Source organism: Gasterosteus aculeatus, chromosome 21 (genome assembly GCF_964276395.1).
Source record: "Gasterosteus aculeatus chromosome 21, fGasAcu3.hap1.1, whole genome shotgun sequence".
Lineage (NCBI taxonomy): Eukaryota > Metazoa > Chordata > Actinopteri > Perciformes > Gasterosteidae > Gasterosteus > Gasterosteus aculeatus.
Genome location: NC_135708.1, coordinates 15,045,206 through 15,063,933, shown reverse-complemented (window position 1 = coordinate 15,063,933; position 18,728 = coordinate 15,045,206). Strand labels below are relative to the sequence as shown.

At 45.9% G+C, this 18,728-nt stretch overlaps 1 protein-coding gene across 2 annotated transcripts in view; it reads right to left on the bottom strand.

Moving 5' to 3' along the window:
• Positions 1-18,728, bottom strand: part of flt1 (fms related receptor tyrosine kinase 1) — a 25,802-nt gene extending 7,074 nt beyond the window's left edge. The window contains exons 1-14 of one of the 2 annotated variants that reach the window (XM_040167528.2): positions 18,528-18,728; positions 16,165-16,261; positions 15,512-15,717; positions 13,666-13,790; positions 10,645-10,810; positions 10,411-10,547; positions 9,973-10,144; positions 9,735-9,852; positions 9,333-9,502; positions 9,085-9,232; positions 3,672-3,795; positions 3,212-3,320; positions 1,826-2,125; positions 71-217 (exon numbers count right to left, since the gene is read on the bottom strand). In XM_040167528.2, the coding sequence (XP_040023462.2) occupies positions 71-217; positions 1,826-2,125; positions 3,212-3,320; positions 3,672-3,795; positions 9,085-9,232; positions 9,333-9,502; positions 9,735-9,852; positions 9,973-10,144; positions 10,411-10,547; positions 10,645-10,810; positions 13,666-13,790; positions 15,512-15,717; positions 16,165-16,261; positions 18,528-18,585 (2,077 nt within the window). In that variant the 5' untranslated portion in view covers positions 18,586-18,728. Of the gene's footprint in view, positions 1-70; positions 218-1,825; positions 2,126-3,211; positions 3,321-3,671; positions 3,796-5,564; positions 7,221-9,084; positions 9,233-9,332; positions 9,503-9,734; positions 9,853-9,972; positions 10,145-10,410; positions 10,548-10,644; positions 10,811-13,665; positions 13,791-15,511; positions 15,718-16,164; positions 16,262-18,527 lie in introns of those variants that run through there. The other variant, XM_040167530.2, reaches the window with a different exon arrangement.

Below are 18,728 nucleotides of genomic sequence, written 5' to 3'. Positions count from 1 at the left end.
GACGATGGCACAGAACTCTCAAGACTCCCGAACGCCGCTGCGGTCTGCATGTTCATGTGTTTCTTTTTACCTGATCCCTGGGACAGAGCGCGGTCATCCTTGTACCACGTGACGGTCGGGGGGGGGACGCCTTCGGAGGGGCAGCTCAGGATCAGTGAGGCGCTGGCGTTGACCGTACAATCGGTGAGATTGTTAAGCAGCACCGGAGGCTCCAGAACTGAAAGTAGAATCACACACAGCATGAATAAGTGTTCGGGACACTTATATTACACTTAAATATAAAATACATTACTTAAATACTATTTTGAGATACTTGTATGTTGCTGGAGTACTTTGATTTTATGCCACTAATTTTGAAAGAAAACACATTTTTATTTGATTTATCCTGAAAACTGTCTAGATTAAGAATTATGAATTGCAGACTACACAACCGTTTATAGGCAAAAGAGTAGTATCAACTCAAGCTTTGAAAGCTGCCATAACGTATTACAGTGTCAGGTATTTATAGACTTAAGCAGATTTGTGATGAAGTGAAAGCAGAGCTATTTTTTGACACAGTTTTTTGGACCAGTGCCACTTGAGGACAATAATATAATTGTGCACTGTGACACATATTACCAGAAGAGTGGCCATGAGTTCAACCTGTGAGTCAGCTTGCATTACTCTTGGGCAATAAAAACCCATTTCTAAAAACCTACAACAATGCAGTATTTCATTATGTGGACAGTTATTGGACAACGAGTGCAAACGATAATTTGAATGCAGTTTTTTCTTTCTTTCAATACACTATAATTATACTACAATATTCCCACTCTATGTTTTGACTACATGATTTCATTTCTTACTCCATTCTCCCTCTATTAGTCTCACTTCTCCTTTTCTGGTCACTCTGCTTCTGCAGCAGTATAGCGAGTCCCGTGCGGGGGTCCCGGGGGAGGAAGTTGACGCGTTGAGCGCTGATTGTATAGAGAACAGCAGTAAAAGACATGAAGAAAAGTCACTTAACCAAGGCGACTGATTGTTGTTTGCCCTATCTTCCTCCTGGACAACAATTGATGATTGTCCGCGGGGTCTCGGGCCTGACAGTGTCTGATTGGCTGATTGTTCCTGCGGCCCTGTGTGGGGGCCTGTAAATGTGGCATTGTGGGAAGTACCATTGTATGCTCTTCCTCCAGACAAGAGCTCATTCCCACGTGAAAGAGGTGCTGAGCAGGAGCGCAAAGAGCAAAGGCAGGGTGGGGCCCCAGGAAACAGAGGGGACCCGATTCCCAACATCCAAACTCTGTGAGAGAGAGTGTTTGTTTGTATATTGAGATTTTAGGGTCTAAATTAGAAATGAAGCGGAACCTTCATACACGACGAAATCCAGGCCCTGACAACTTACTCGTCACCCTACGACAATAATTATGAATCGCTGTTATTTTCAAGGGCCCTTGTTCCGCTGTAGGATCAGTGAATCGTTTTAGCGCCGGAGGAGGTTTTTTAATTTGATTTAATTTGTAAGGATCCAAGGAAAGGCTCAAATTAGGTTAAATGTTTGTTTAAGTCTTGCCATAAACGCGTTTGGTTAATACTTGAAGTTGAAAACTAAAGTTGTCCACTTTTAACATTTTGAAGCTGAATTTTTAGATTTCTGATAAAAAACTGAATTATATGAAACAAATAACGTCAATAAATAAGAACATGTTTCAAAATGTGCTTCATAGGATGAATCTTTACGTACTATTTCTTTAATAGTAATCTAAATAATGAAGAGATGCATAGTGTAGACTGTAGTTACAGGTGATGATGAGGACGATGAAGAGGATATTGCACAGCTACTCACTTGTGACCACCACCTGTGTGTCCAGGTGTGTCTCCTGTCCCGTGATCAGGTGGCGGGCGGAGCATCGGTATCCTCCCGAGTCTCTGGCTGTTAGGTTGCTTAGCAACAGGACCAGGCGATTGGAATACTCCCCCGAGGTGAGCAGCCGACCGCTCAGGTCAGGGCCGCTCACCTCTGTCCCGTTCACCTGTTGCCACGACAGCGCTGTGTACAGATACTTATTGGCCACGCAGGTGAGGTGGAGGTCTCCGCCCTCTCTGGGTTCCTCCCTCTGGCTCACACTGAAGCCTCCTGTGACGTCTGAGGGTAAAAATGTTGAAAAACACATGTAGGAAGAAAAGATGAGGGAGGGGTAACGTTTAAACCTTCACCGATCTCCTGTTTGATGAAAAACCCTCTCAGTGGCCCTTGTGGATCCGGTGCGTGAAACCAGCCCGCGCTGATTCAACCCGTCCTCCATTTTGACAAACCTTTGACGGCGATGTTGGATGGCTATTGTGGGCACACGCAGCCAGTGGGATGCAGTAAAAAGGCTTTTTATTTACTTTAGCCATCCGAAACTTCCCGTGGAAACAGCGCCAGAGTTTCCTGATGGCAGATAGTGTTTATCTTTCCCGAACACCCCAAGGCCTCTCGAAATAAAGCGGACCTGCCAGTCCAAGGAAGTGTGCTGTACTGGGGGAAGTGGAACGATAAGAGCCCCGAGGTTCCTGTTTCGTTCCCGCTCACACACAGCTCGCCCACACAAAGAGACTCTCAAAAGGCTCTACCTGCAGGATCCACCCACGGGACGCACGTAACCGCAGTTTGTTTTCACGACAAACGGTCGTCCAATTCTTCACGCGTTCCACTGTACATTCATCCACATGAATGAATTGACTTAATTGATATTAGAATTGGTCTAAATCTGCCATCAGCAGGCAACAAAAAGCAAGTCACAGCAATAACCTTATTATTATTTGAATGAAGATTGACATACGTAAAGGGGGAAAGATATTGCAATTATTGAGCGAGCGAGGTAATCTGCTGTTAATGACTGTGTAATAACTGTGAACGAAATTGTTTTGCGGGAAATATGTTCTTGTTTATGTTCTTTAAGAACATTCATCAGTATACATCCGGCTTAGGAAGATAATTAATTAGATATTTTGGCATGATGTAAAACTCCAAAAAGGTGTAAGGCACAGAAGAATTTAAGATCGGTTCACCTTTGTCCATTTTTGCAGAAGCAATAGCGACCGAGCACCAAGTGAATCAACCGATATGGGCCTGGTTTCAGTTTGAAACAGACGAGGCAGTAAAGAGAGAGAGAAAGCAGCTGAACTCGTTGTGGGGAGTGAAAGAGAGGAGGGGAAAGATGTGCGCCGGGAGGAGTTGATTCCCCACCTGTGACGTAGAAGTGGAAGTCTAGCTGGTTGGTGCCGACGGCGTTGGAGGCGACGCAGCGGTAAACTCCAGACACAAAAGCCTCTGCCACAGTCAGGACCCCCACTGTCTATGGAGAGGACAAAACATCCGCACGATCACGATTAAAAACAGGTACACACACACATTCAAGACAATGGGGGTCTCTGAGCGAGGCCTCCTGCACACTTCCAACCCAGCGGGCAGCTCAACACACGAGCTGTTGATAAGTATTAATAAAAGTGTGACTCTGCACGTGAGAGAAGTGAGCCAAGAAGTTTTTTTTAGTTCTAACACGTGATTGGTGCGTTTTTTGTTCCATTTTCATCAATGAATCTGTTGACTATTGCAATGAAGATATCGTTCCACAACAAAACGTTTTGAGGTAAAAGTTGCTCACACACCAACTCTTAGGCAGCCTGTGTTACAATGCTTCACCCACCTTTATCTTCCCCTGGAGCACTTCCTGTCGGTGAGTAACACTCCGGATGTGGTTGCTTGTGGACGTGGCGGGGATCCTCTCACTCACAGGGCTCCATGGCGAGGAGGAGGTTGGAGACACACACCTTGAGGACGAGGAGGAGGAGGAGGAGGGACAGGGACTCAGCTGTGTTGACACAAGTCATTTTACGTGGCCTCCAGGTGTGTGTTTGTGTGGGCTTTTCTCAGCTGCGCTCGGCAGGAGACAAACCAAAACATCAGTGAAGCGCCTTGATCATCGCTGCTTGATCTTCACCTTCATTCTCATAACCTTCATCGGTGGACCTTTTTATACCAATAGCATCACGTCCTCCTAACCTGCCCTGCAGGTGGACAATAGCATCTTTGGATTGCTATGTAATGCTGAATTGTTCATCCACGGAGGATGCAGAGGTGGCATTGTGATCCTGCGGCTCAACTTCCTTCCATTCTTAACAAATCATCCCACGTTTCCAGGACAAGAGTTCCTCTCTCTCACAAGTCTAAATCCATAGATTACACACCAGTTGAGCTAGAGTACACTCCCCGGTGGTTTATTTATACACATGTCTCCATGTCTTATAAGAATGCTATAAAAGTCATCCACACCAGGGCTTATTTTAGTTATTTTTAATGGGCACTACATTGTGTAAATATGCTTTATGTAAGACGCAGTAGTTGTGAAATACGTAGTTGTGTAATAATTGTATATAATACAGAATACATTGATTCATTCTAATTTCTTTCTATTTCTTTTGTGTTTTTTACAAAGTTGGAAACAATTTAGAAAATATTTTCAGTATGCTGAATGTCTGGCTCTGAAGTTATTTTTTATAGAGGAGGCACATTTTGCACATTTTCAACTTTTTCCTTATTCATTTTAACCAAACTATATTCAAGTTGATACAAAATAAAATACTTAACAATCGGGCATGGCTTGTTCATTACAAAGGGGTTAAATGTATTATGGAAGACCAAAAATACAGTTTTACATCCCCACGCAAGTTATTAGTTATTACGCTTGATTCAAAGTAAATGCAAAAAGAAATACTTGACGGCTACTTGATCGTATAGGGCCTCATCTGTGCGTCATTAAGAGGAATCACGTATATATGTATTAATAGAAAGAACGCAGCTTCATTATTTAGACATTAACCATCATCCTGACTGTAAACTGTCATTTCCGCTGAGTCCACGTATCCGTTGCCTGTTTATAAAGGTGTCACTGCCCGTCTCTGTGCTGAGCTCCTCCCTCCGCTCGCCTCCTCTCTGCTCCCTGATTGCTCTTCCTCTTGGCATGCACAACTGCACGAACGGCCCACCCTGTGCATGACACCACGGGTCCGACTCACACACACACACACACACACACACACACACACACACACACACACACACACACCCACACACACCAAGGCGGAAAAGTGTGCATGCACACACACAAACACACGCACGCACAAACACCAAACGCACAGACAAAAAACACACCCGTCACGCAGGCAGATTACACCGACACACACTACACTCTTACACTCCCACGCTTGCTAGTGGACGACACTTGCACACACATGAACAAAAATGATTAGTTAGATGGATGTGTTGACATAAACAAGGTTTAGGAGCAGAAAGCGAAAGAAGGCGTAGTGTAGTTCAGTCGTGCCACATTCACACAGTGTGTAACTGAGAACAGGGTGAGCAGCAGCCGCCTGGATGTATGAATGAGTTGTGTATCAGTGTGTGGGGGGGGGGTTGGGGGGTCGTCTCCGGCTTTTTTTTTGTCCTGTCTTGTTTCGCCGCTTAAAATACATTATTTACCGCTGTCCCTGTCCGGTCCGGTCTCAAACCCAGAATAACCACAAGGCGGCATAAAGCAATGGACAAATATAAGCAAAGTTTAATGCAAAAACACAACTGATATAACACTTCAATACAGATTCATACAAAGTTGGCAAATATTGTCATTCGTCATATGTAAGTTAGTTGTATAAAATTATTAAATATTAGATTCATATATTACTCATAGAACATCTGTATACAATGAATGAATATCTTTCGGTGACACCAGGTAGGCGCACACACACACACACACACACACACACACACACACACACACACACACACACACACACACACACACACACACACACACACACAGACACACACTGATGTTCCTGCACAAGTACTCACACGCTTGCACTCGCATTACACACACACACACACACACACTCAGAAATGGACTTTTACTAAAACTCTTGTGGCACTCATACATTTGAATCCTAATTAACTTTCAATACAAAGACACGGCCTGTTATACTGACATCATTTGACCAACAAGACATCTTGACGTGGGACGACACAGGGTGACACAACGAGACGGAGGGCGTAGTCTCTGGTCCGCGGACCCGTCCTACATGGTAGGCGTCTGCTGACCGTCAGTCTTTCAGTAGAGAACTTTAGGCATCCCGTAGTGAACAACACTTGTCCTCTTTTGCCCGTCCAAGGTGAGCGCGTTTGACCTTCTACCGGTGGCTTGGAACAGAAACTCACAGCTTTTTTTGCGGATGTCAGAATCAGATTGGGGGCTTGGGACAGGCACGGTTCATGCACCCATTATAGTACCACGCTAGGACACAAAAAACAAGCAAAGCAGCTCCAGAAATGTGGCTGGTGGGTGAATGGAATTGCACTTCTTCTGGCTCAAAATGTCTGTGGAGTGTAAAAAAAAAAAAAGAGTAAGACTACAGGATGGCTGGGTGCAAAGGGCGGACTCAAATTGGGAAAATGAAGGAAATAAATAAATAAAAAAAGCAGGTTTCCTTAAATCCTTATTGATGTGGCTTATTTTCCACCTGCCTTCCTGGTCTTCACTGCTCGACAGTGTTTAAAAGTCACTTTCCTAATTTTCCAGTTTGCACACCAGTTCAGCACGCACAGGACCATCACGCGGGGTCACTAGTAATATCGCTGAGGGTCCTTGGCTGACGTGGACAAGCACGGATGAGCGTGTGGAGGTGCAGGTGGTGGTGGTGGTGGTGTTGGAGGAGGTGGAGAGGATGGGCTCCGGGGCGGGAGTTGCTCTTGATGCTCGGTTGGGGTGGAGGGCAGAGCTGGCGAGTGGAAAGGGGTCTTAGGAGGTATGTGCGGGGGGCAGCCGAGGTGGGGGAAGGGGTGGAGGGAGTGGGTGGGGTGGGTGGGGGAGGGGGGGAGGAGGAGGGGGGGGTCTCTCAAGAATAGATCAAGCTCTTGAGGAAGCGGACTGTGCCACGTTTGAAGACGAAGGGACAATCACGCTGCTGGGAAGCGTCTCGCGTCGGAGAGGAAGCCAAACAACGAGAGGAAAAGCGCTCTGATTTTCGCACAGGAAGCCCAGTGCGCCTCCTGCCCGGGCCAGATAAGAGCGTTGCGGTTCCCAGGGCCAGACCCAGGAGTGAGCCCAGGGCCCAGGCGCGAGGCCCCCCATCAGCCCGGCCCGTCCTGGTCCAATGTCCCTGGGCTTCCTCCGGCGCGGCGTCAGGCTGGTGGTGCAGCCGGGCTGCAAAGAACAAGGGGCCAGTGAGGATCCAGCCAAAAGCTAACTAAAGGAACACACTCATCGCAGACACTGCAGCAGAACCAGAACCAGAACCAGAACAGAGCTTTACGAGGGACCATGAATCAGCCAGTGAAGAGGCCAAATGTAATCGTCTGAAAAATCCCTATGCAAATATAATCTAGATCCTTTACGGTAATAAGATGCAGTTTCGGTGCTCTAGTGAGATCTTTAGGTTGTTGTTTGCGAGTAATTCTTTTCTATCGCATGGTTGCATGCATGTGCGTTTTGTTCTCTTTTGCCAAATTGTTTGTTTAGAAAAATTGAAATGCTATTAACAAGCCACCCAGAATCAAGTTACATATACATAAGTTAATATCAGGGCCTCATTTACCAAATGAATCATCAAGGGGGCAATCAAGGAATTTTGGCCAATTGCAGTAAACTCTCGTCACAACAAAGCAAGATACACTCTGCTCTAATACATATTGTGCGTCTACACAACGACACAATAATGAGGTACAACACAAGCAATATTTCAAGGATATATAAGAGATTTTCTATGTACATTTTTGAGAGTTAAAGAGTTGATATCACTCTGACAAAGAACATCAGATACTTAAGCATCCCCTGCTGTTCTAGGAGATGTTCGTGTACATATGGCAGAGATGGACGAGTGAAACCACGCAGGCGGCACCTCGACATGGCGCCATGAGAGAGTGCCGGAGTCAAGGGTCAAGTACACTGATGATGTCAGTGGGAATAAAGTATGGGCGGCTGCTGTGGTGCTCTCAGGTGATACTTAACCTTTCTGACTTGGTCATGAGCAACACAATAAGTAGCTGACCTCCAAGAACAACTCAATCAATGTTTCAGCCAAGTGAGGCTCCAGCACTCGTGTGTGTTGACTAAATCTGTCCCTCTGCATCACTGGGTTGGGCCATTTCTCATGAGAACTTTATATATAGTGTGTGTGTGTGTCAGATATAAGAAATGGCATCACAGGATGCAGTGTGCAATCACAATAATAAACAGGCCTCTTAAACTGCGCCCTGGACAGGAAATTCATTAAATCATAGCGTTTGATTTGGAAACCAACAAACCGTGACTGAGAGCACGGAACTGGTTTCCATTGAAGTGTGTTTTTTTTCTCTCTGTCCTTTCAAGTCTGCTATACACTGTGTTCTGTGTCTGTGAATATGGCGCGCGCACACACACACACACGCACACACACACTGTTGGTACATACACTTAAACAAACATATGAAAAAGGAAACACGGACAGTAAGGGAACAAACATATGGGAAAAAAGTTCCACAAGCAAGCAAACATATAAACACAAACACGATGAGACAGACACACATTTGTGCGTATACAGACATGTACGTGCGCGCACACACACACACACACACACACTTTCACACATTCTCTGCACATAAAAGGCCCCCAAAGGCATCTGTTCTGGTTGCAAGGAGGAAATGCTGTCTGTACACACGTTGAAATAGACAAAACATGTCTTGTTTTTCAAAATCACACACACACAAACACGCACACACACACACACACACCGTGAAATAAAACAGATAAATACATTTTAGCGCTGGTATTAGCCTTTGCCTAAAAGATTTGTACAATATGTATATATATATAATAATATAATAAACTATAATATAAGAGAACAAAAGTGGGCCATTGCATCACATCAATATTTGAACATATACTATATATGTCTAATTTGTCTAATGTGCTACTTATTAAAGAAAAGTGCAGAGGTATTTATACTCTTTAATAGTGAACCTGACTAATTCCTGCTGGTGTGAATTACGGTTCTTTCGAACGGTTCACTCTGGGCGTCTGGTCTACTCACAGGCCTTTGGGCGGGCAGGGATGCCAGAGCCACTGGATGCGTGGAGGAGGAACTCCATGGGTTGTGCAGTGAAGGGCTTGTCTGCTGCCCCGGGGGACCGAGCCGGGGTCTTGCAACGACACCGCTTTCTCCCCAATCTGTGGACTCACTGTCGGACCACAAGAACACAGACACAACAGTTCAAGCCCGAGCTGAGTCTGAGAGTCTGAAGGCGGCCGGTGGGGGGGGAAAGAATTACGTCTTCTCACCTTTAACCACGAGTGTGAGCGTGAGATTCTGGTAGAGCCTGTGTTCCTGGATGCGGACCAGGACGGTGTACTTCCCAGCATCCTCCTCCGCCACGTCCCGGATCACCAGGGAAGTCCCGTCCATGTGGTATCTGGAGCATTGGTCTGCTGCCACCTCACCATCCTTCAGCCTGTCAGAAAAAAAGACCTCTGAGCAAAGTTTCAGGGACTGAAAGATTGTTACGGTTTTAGGCCGATGCATGTATATAAAAAGGTCCAAGGCCTTTCATGGGAATTGTTGTTGAGAAAGTGTGAAAGAGATTAAAATAGATTAAAATGAAAACAATAAACTTAAAAAATATATTGAAAAAACCAAGCTAAGGTAAAAAAAAAGGCTGTTTTGGGATGAAGGGGATCTCTTACCAGACGACTTCAGGGGCAGGGAACGCTCGGAGATTGGGAGCGATTCGGTAAGATTTCTGTCCTTTCTGTACCTCCATAACAGATCCATGTTCGGGCTTCAGGCGAATAAATGGACGGTCTAAATTTATAGACACACATGCACAAATGTAGGTAGGATAAAGCAAGGGAATGCAAATGTTTGATCATTTGTTTGACATGTGACATTAATCCATCACACTGTGGTGAGTACGACACTCACCATAGACGGAAACAGTGACTTTCTGTTGTCTGGTGTTCTTCCCGCTGGTCACGCGGCACGTGTAGCGGCCTCGGTCTGAATGCTGCAGCTTCGGGATTGTCAGAATATTGTAAAACAACATGTGCGTTTGTTGCTTGAGGAGCCTCTTGTAAGTGGAGCCGGTGTTTTTTTTCTGAAGGTGGAGAAGGAGAAGAAACCACGGAATTAACACTGAAAGGTGTTCAAATGTTTGTTTATTTGAGGAGTTGTGAACCCAGACGCTAGTTCTTCAACCCACAGAGGGTCACGTGACCTCTTTACTAACAATCGGCTGGCGTTTCGTATCGTTTGCAGTACCGTGCAAAGGGTTAGGGTTAGGGTTTTTTTCTGCCGTATTGTTTGCCTTCCTATTCTCTGTCAAAAGTAATTTATCTCCAGGGACTTGAATGCAGGGCTGACCTTTCCGGGGTAGTCCCAGGTGATGTTAACTCTGGTGTTCCACTCCCCGGTGGCGGTGCAGTTCAAGACCATCCTCTCTCCCTGCAGGACTTGCACGGGTCCACTGGTGTTCAGATACACCTCCATGATATTACTCACTGCGAGGAGCAAGAAACAAATCATCAACCAAAACAAATTCTCTGACTCCGAGTGAAATGGGGGTTTTGGACATTCTCATTTATGTGTGATGCTGACCATGTCTGTGTACGAAGTATTTAGGTGAATTGTGCACGACGCCCTCGGCCACCGCCTGGCAGAAGATGAGGCCAACGAAAGAGAAGGTCGGACTTCGGATGGTGAAGCCTTGCTTGCTGTTCCAAACAATGCTTCTGTGGTCTAGAGTCAGCTTCTGGTTGGGGTACTGTGGGAGGAGGGAGGACAAGACACCACCCGTCAAACAAACAGTCATGACTGATTTGATACTTAAACATTGGAAAAAATGAAGGAAGGTAGTCACATGTGAGGAGGAAACTGGTCTTTGCTATTAGCCTTTGATCAGCTGCTAGGCAAAAAGAAAGTCAAGAATCAAAACTCTATTGTTGGTACATCAGCGTAACTTAATGTAACTCAAGCTCAAGTCATTGAGTAGTGAAATTATTTACTCCTTCTTTCTATTACGACAAAGCTAAATTGCATTCGCGGAACCAGTTATTCTGCAGTTGGTGTCCATTTTTTTTTTCCGATTTGAGCTAAAATCCAGACACTCTTGTCTCCACTTCAGTTTGGGCGAAAGGTTTATCGTCCGGTGTTACGAGCCGCAGGTCCCCTAAAAAAACCTCTAGAAGAAGCTAATTATACGGTCCAATTTGCCAAGAAGCCCCCGATGATGCTGCGTGTATTGTCACTGTGTTGGTTTTATAATACTTGGCCTTCTTGACATGGACACTTGTGTAACCTCGCTGTTTTCTTATAAGCGGTCTCAAGGAAATGTTTACTAGAGTTTCTTTGACCCAGTGGAAGCCTCCCACCCAATCTCAAGGGAACAAGTGGACCCCCCCACCACAGTCTTACGCACACACACACACACACACACACACACACACACACACACACACACACACACACACACACACTTCCCCCCCACTCCTGCACCCCCAGTGTGAACTGGTTGATATCCCCCCTCCCAGAGCGAGTCAAACCTCACAGACGCCACTGAGCTCCTCCTCCTTCTCCTCTCAGCCCTGCAAAGTAGTCGCTCTTCCCTTTCACCAAAACTTCCTGACGCCACCTCTGATCGGCCTCGCTGCCCCTCTTAACCCCGTCCTCCCAACGTACACGTGAAAAGCGTGTGAAGGTGGAGAAGCGGGAGGAGGAGCGAAGGAGTCAGAGAAGTCAGGATACGAGGAACGCGACTCCGGTCCATGGCCTCGCATCCTGTTACTACAGGATATAGACATTTTGACTTGAACCCCAGGTCGAACCAGTCATTCCGGACCTCTGGGACCTTCTGGTCACTTTCACAGCCTCCTGTGTATTGTTCCCGCTCAGAAGGGTCACGTTAGAGATCCAGGAAAAACAACACTGTGACAGTGAGTGGATTTCTGGTTCTGTCAAAACCGGATTAGTGGAGAAGAAGGAAGCGGAGAAGAGCTATTTTTAGAATAATTACCTTTGAGGTTCCAGGCATTTGTGAGGAGATGGAAGCAGAAAACAAACACAGAAGGAATGTTATATAAGGTTTGTCCGAGGCGACAACCTCCTTGTCGGAAAAGTGAAGCCATTGCGTAAGTGTGCTTAACCTGCATTCTTTCTAGTGGCCAAAAGGGGGCGGCTGTTTTGAGACAATAACGGGACGCGAACATCGTTACACGTTTTCAGCTACATGGGCCCTCTGGGTTTTTGTCTAAGTACGTTTTTGTTTTCATGAAGGTTCATTTTAACTTTCCCCCCAAAATGTCTTAATCAACTGTCAGTTGTACTAAGCTCCGCCCTCTTTTACATTACATTACATTACATTACAGGTCATTTAGCAGACGCTTTTATCCAAAGCGACTTACATTACACTTTAAACCCATGGCTTTTTCACATTTTTGCCCGGGGAGCAATTAGGGGTTACGTGTCTTGCTCAGGGACACTTCGACATGGAACATGGGGCAGCCTGGACTCAAACCACCAACCTTGTGCCCTCTTGTGTGACTTCTGATAGCAGAAAAAAGACACATATATTTAGCCTTTTTTCTCTTTTGTATAATGGAAATTGTAGGGCAGAGGATTTTTTACCATTACCGTAGAAAAGTTATGAAATCACTAACGGTGCCCCACCAATTTTTCCCATTAATCCATCCTCAGCCAGTCCCTCAAATCTAGGATGGTGCAATACTGAATTGGTGGCGTGCATTATGTCGGGGGGGAATTTCCACCACACATTAGATGTTTCGTGACGCAAATCGTTCAAACAAGTTCACAGCTACCCTATTGTTGTTGTACCACAATAATTTACAGTGACGCACGCGCTGCCATATTAATGATCAGCTTTGTGATTAAAGAACATTTACTGTACTTTGATCTGTCGGGGGTCAACAGTAGCTGCCCTCCGCTTCCTCAACCAGGCAAACCAGCTGTTTAAAGCATCAGTCGGGGGAAGTTGGCAGCCAGGATTCCTACTGCAAGAGGTAACGGGTGAGGTGTGGGAAGCGGCGGTGGCCAGCGGCCAAAAAGGGGCAATCCAAAGCTTATGTCCTGTTTCCAGAGGTAGAAACATTGCCGACAGGATGCTGCGGGCCTCGCTTCAGCAGAGAAAGTCAGTGAAGAAAGCGGCATCATCGTCTTCTAGCACGATTCAAGCAGACGGACCTGCTGTTGTTTCATCAGAAGGGAAACAAGATCTGCGTGGCAGCATGCAGTTACAAAAAACAGACACACTCTAAAAGCTCCTCTTTGCACTTAATAGCGCTGCCCTCTTGTCCCCTTCGCTCTGCACTCAAGCTCCAACACTCACAACCGTTTCCGCACACACTTTCACACATCCATGCAAACGGACACAAACAAACGGACACACACGCCACAGCGTAATGGCTGCCAAGATAAGAACAATGTGGCGAATGATGTGTATAGGGGGAAGCGACGGTACGGTGCATTGTGTGCATAAGTGAGCCCTAATGGAAAGAACCTGGGGCAAGTGATGATGTGCACAGAATGTGAGGGGTGTTAAAGAGTTTTTTTGCAGTCAAACCCGGCTTGTCAGCCCGTCATTTCGTTCATATTTCCTGCACTGACCTTGACCAGTGCGGTGGTGACGTTGGGGTGGGTGACCCGGCAGGGGATGACCAGCGGCTGGTTCTCCTTCATGTACAACACATCTGGGCTCTTACCCGGATGTGCCACAAATGGCTGCTTGCTGTCTGAAACCCAAACACTGCGGTCAGGGACACATACAGTACAGACAATGAACATGTAAGAGAAAAGCAAAAACAAAGGCTGTTCTTTCTTTGAACGGTACAGTTAATTGTTACAAAATGGTTTAAAGTAGCGGTGTACGACAGGAAAACACCCATTACAACATCTCAACGGTCAATTTGACCTGGTTTGCACAACCAGATTAAACAACATATATTTCAGCTTATCATTGATATAAAAGAGAAAATCAGACAAACCCGACAAGCCAATGCCAGTTTTGTTGTTATATTTTTTAATTTCTTTAATGAAGAAACCCAGAGGATTATTCAGTTTTTATTGTTTGAAACCTGTATATTTCTGACATGCCAGGAGACCGGGAGGTGATTATAATTATGTTTAAGGTCTTCACTGCTTTTAAAACTGGCACAAGATTGTATAATCCACATGATACATTAAGGGAAGTGAAGTGGGGAAAAGAATGACCTCTTTGACCGAGTGTTTTTCTACTATTTTCTATGAACCGACCCTTTAATTTCATGCACACAGAGAAAGGAAAGAAAAATCAGGGGCCTCTGCACAAACACAAACAAACACACACACTTCCAAGTATCAATCTCAGGAACAAACAAAAACAAACAGACACACACTCCTAAACATACTCTGTCCTCCACACCCACTCATTGAATACCCATTCAGCAGATGACTGCCTGCAGTCAACAATAAACACACAGATTGTTTAGAAGCAATCAAACGGCCTCTCTGAGCTTTCTCCTCCCGACTCGACCACTGTAATAGTGCTGTGCCATTGAAAAGTGTGGGTGTTGCTCACTGTATTGTTTGTTACCGCAGGGTGTTATTCAAAGAAAGAAAATCTCTGAACATTTGAACAAAAGTACCCAAAGGACTAGCGGACTGAAGGCTTCCTTCTCTTGCTTTGATTCCTAGAGGATTCTGGGAGGGAGGCAAAGTCTAAGCAGAGCCGCAGGCCAAGTCTGACCCTTAATGGACATGCCGACCTGACCGATTGATGGCCCCCCAGGGTCCTGTTGGTCAAACAGTAGCGTGCCCTGTGACCCTGCCTCCCCCCCACCCCCAGGACAGGGAGGAGCTGGCTGGGTAGACATTGTGCCTCCTTCACCCCTTGATACACTGTCCTTCATCTTATCCCTCTCAGCTCCTCTCACACACACACACACACACACACACTTCCACACACCTTCCCGCCGCCACCTTGTACAGACACGGCGGCATCCCCTCCCAGCGAACCCCCTTCAAGCCCTCCCCCTCCTCCCCGAAGCACAGGATGCTCCAGGCAAAGCTGAGCAGAGCAGATAAGGCCGATGCCCTGGGAAACTCTGCCCAGGCCTGAGTCTTTCAGCAGCTGGGCTATTCCTGGCCTCGAGGTAGCACGTAAACGAAAGTAAAAAGGATTTATATATAGAAAACAGGGAGGTAGAGAGACAGAGAGAGAGGCAGGGGAGGGGCGGGATAAAACTCTGCCAGAGTCATCTAGAAGGATGTGTTATTGGGACAAACAGTGTTCGGATATAGTTGGCTCTCTGGAATTGGTCTGTATTTAGCACCCACCACATCCTGTTTAACCTGAAGGTATAAACAATCAGCATGAGGGGGCGCGAAGGTGTGACGGGAGGGGGGGGGGGGGGGCTCGATGAGCGCAGCCAGACGAACAGTGTGCGTCTTGGACCTTCGGGCAGCAGAGCCTTACCTGAGACGTAGACGTAGACGGAGGTCTGCTTTCGTGTTCGGTGTCGGTACCTGCAGCGATACGGGCCGGTGTGCCGGGCCTGGGCGCCGCTCACCGTCACCCCGCTGCAGTAGTGCTGGCTCGTCCTCCCACAGCGAGACTCCTCCACCCGCACCTCATCTCTGGCTAAACCCGACGGGTACGTCCACGCCAACTCCCAGCGGCCTCTGGACGCGAGAGGTACAAAGGGTTGGAAGATTGCTTTAAAGACACGAGGCGATCTTTGCACGTGCGTTCACATTCAGCAAAGGAAAAGGCTGTTAAGGGCGTTTTGAGAAAACAATTTGAAACTAAAATACTATATATAAGTTAAAAACATTTTACGTTATACAAGACTCAAATCTGTAATGTCTGAATGTAGCTACAAACAAATACGCCAACACATCTGCGTGAACAGTGAAAAACTAGTGATTGAAATTTGTAGTTACAATTTAATGTAAATTAATGGTGAAAGAGATCCGAGTTTGGGAAAAATTGAGAGTAAATCGCCTCTACTCCGAGATAACGTTAGATTAAGGAAAGATGGCGTTGGATTCGCTGCTATCGAAGATGGGGATCGCCGTGCATCAAGGTGGCCCAAATAAAGGCGGTCTGGCCTGGATGTATCTACCTACCTGCAGCTGAGCACTAGTGTCTGGTTGGTGTCAAGGACAAGCTGCCGGGTTCTCACATCCAGACGAGGGACTCTGTACTTCCCCTTCTGATCTTTGTCTGCGGAGGCAGGAGAGAGGATGAGAATCACAGGACATAGATCACTGACTCAGAGCAAAACCATAGTCTGGTCTTAATGTAGCTATAAGGTAATCAGGTTGTATTCATAGACATTTGGACCTCTCCAGATAATTGAGAGGTGGAAATGCATTATTCAGTATGGTTTTGCTGCAGAATATCTTGCTCGTTACCAAACCAATTGGGCAAAAAGATCCAATGATCCAATTATATTCAAATCTAATCATATGATTGGGGATCATGACTGAGACTGTACAAATCTCTAAATGTCGAAACGGATCCAAGTGAGACCAATTTCTGAGGAACCCCTGGAAGTCAAAACACTTAACAACCAATAAATATTCTGGAAAGGACCCGTCTTGGTGGGTCACGGCTCAACAGCACGTACTCCATCCAGGCTACAGTATGTTTTGCCCCCCTCTCCCACATCTCCTCGCTCAGGCCACTTGACAACTTGTGTGGAAATGCGTAAGCAGTGTCCCTCTTGTTTATCGAAAAAAAGCCATTGCTCCACTCCATTGCTGAGGTTTATTAATGAGAGATAAATAAGACTGCGAGTCCGCCCTTCCTTCCTCCCAACAACAGCGGAAACATCATTCAGGGAAGTCCGTCCTTCGCTGTGACTGCTCCTCACGGAGAGCGCACCCCGCGGGCCGACACAGTCCTCGGAACCCAACCGTCTCACTGCTGTGAGAGCAGTTAAATCACTTGTGCAGCAGTGAGTTAGTTTATCATGTCCATTAGTACCTTTCATTGTCAGCATCATTGTTCCCAGAGGATGCCCCGTTGAGCAGATCTACCATTACTCACACCACAAGCACTTCCTATACCATTTCCTTGGATTTCACATTGTGTGAGCGACGACCTCACAAGGCAGGGTGAGGGAAGACAGAGAGGAAGTTAGGGATCTCCAACAACAGGCTGCCTAGTGTCTAAAAGCAGCGTTTCCAAATAATTTAGTAGCCTACTGGTTCCCTGCTAAAATAATAGACGTCTTTTGTTTTGACATGCCACACTTACAGAGTGAAAATCATGGCAAAAATATGCTTTGTGGCATGTTTATACGCGCACACACAACACATACTAACAATAGTAAAAATTAACACTGACTTGCACCTCAAAACCTTTTTTTTGCACTGAAAGTTTTAAGATGAAGGGAATCAAATAGTTTCTGCAGAATTTGTCTGCGGTTTGATGGGATCGGGCAACATTGCGATAATCAATGATAAATGTATGTCTAACGGATGGTGATGTGTGCATTATGTTGTAGAACTAATTGCATGCTCAACTTCTATGTATCATCATGTGAATATAATTATACTTCTACTTTGGTTTAAAAGTATTTGTTGATTGACTGAAAAACATAAATTGTCCATCTTAATATCTTGATTACACTCCCAGGCCTTGCAGTGTCTCCCTTTTAGCATTAGTTAATTAGTGGTCTTAATTTAGTTAATTTAAATGAAATAAAAAGTATTAAAAACATTTAAAATATTTACCAAAAAAAAGTGGGAATAGTTAGTTAATCAAGGCACATATAGTGTTCATCACCTCTATTTGCATGTGAAATATATCAACTTGAGGTTATATGTGCAGAGTTTCATTTAGCAGAGAAACACCATATTAGCCCCTTTTTTTCCTCTTCAAGCAACCAACAACACCGCAGAGTGCAGCTGAAACGCAACCGGCCGACTGTTTTGAGGAGCACGAATTAAACCCGGTTGCTGCCCAGATACTTTCCGTCAGGCGGCCACGACCCCGCGTTCTTTTCAACCACAACTGTCATTAGGTAAACTCATCAGTCTCCGGAAACACCGCCGTGCGTCAGCCCATTCAACCGGGGGCCGAGCGCACAATGCGCCGGGCCACGGGGCCGCGCATTATCCAAACATGTGTCCCGCAGGATAGCGCTTATCTCCGCCTCTGCACACAGAGGTTAAACGCGCCGAACAGCCGCAGACACGCGACCACGCTGACGACCGAACGGACCAATAAACGAGCAGCGCACAGTGCGCCACGTCTGAAGACGCGCATCTTTTGTTTTATTGCAAAGTAAAGACTGTATGTTCCATCTTTGGTTATTTAAAAAAAAAGATGCCTTATGACAGTGCAGAACCCGCTAGTTAATGTGAAACAACATCGTAGGAAACAGTCGTGGGTTAAGTGCTAATTAATTTAACAACGACTTAAAGTTATTATTAAGCAATAACTAAATGACCAACGACAAAAGTAGCTGAAATTCACTCACCCCTTGCGAGAGCACCATACATTCCACATAGCAGGCAGATTAGGTAACAATTCATCATCTCTGCTGACTCTGGTGCTGCGACCGGGTTGCAGATATACAATAGAACTTTTATTCCTGCCGATGTCCCACCCCCCCCAGTCACGCAACAGGACTCCGCGCTTGAACTCCTGTGCAACTTTTCCCATCGATTTGGATAGTGGC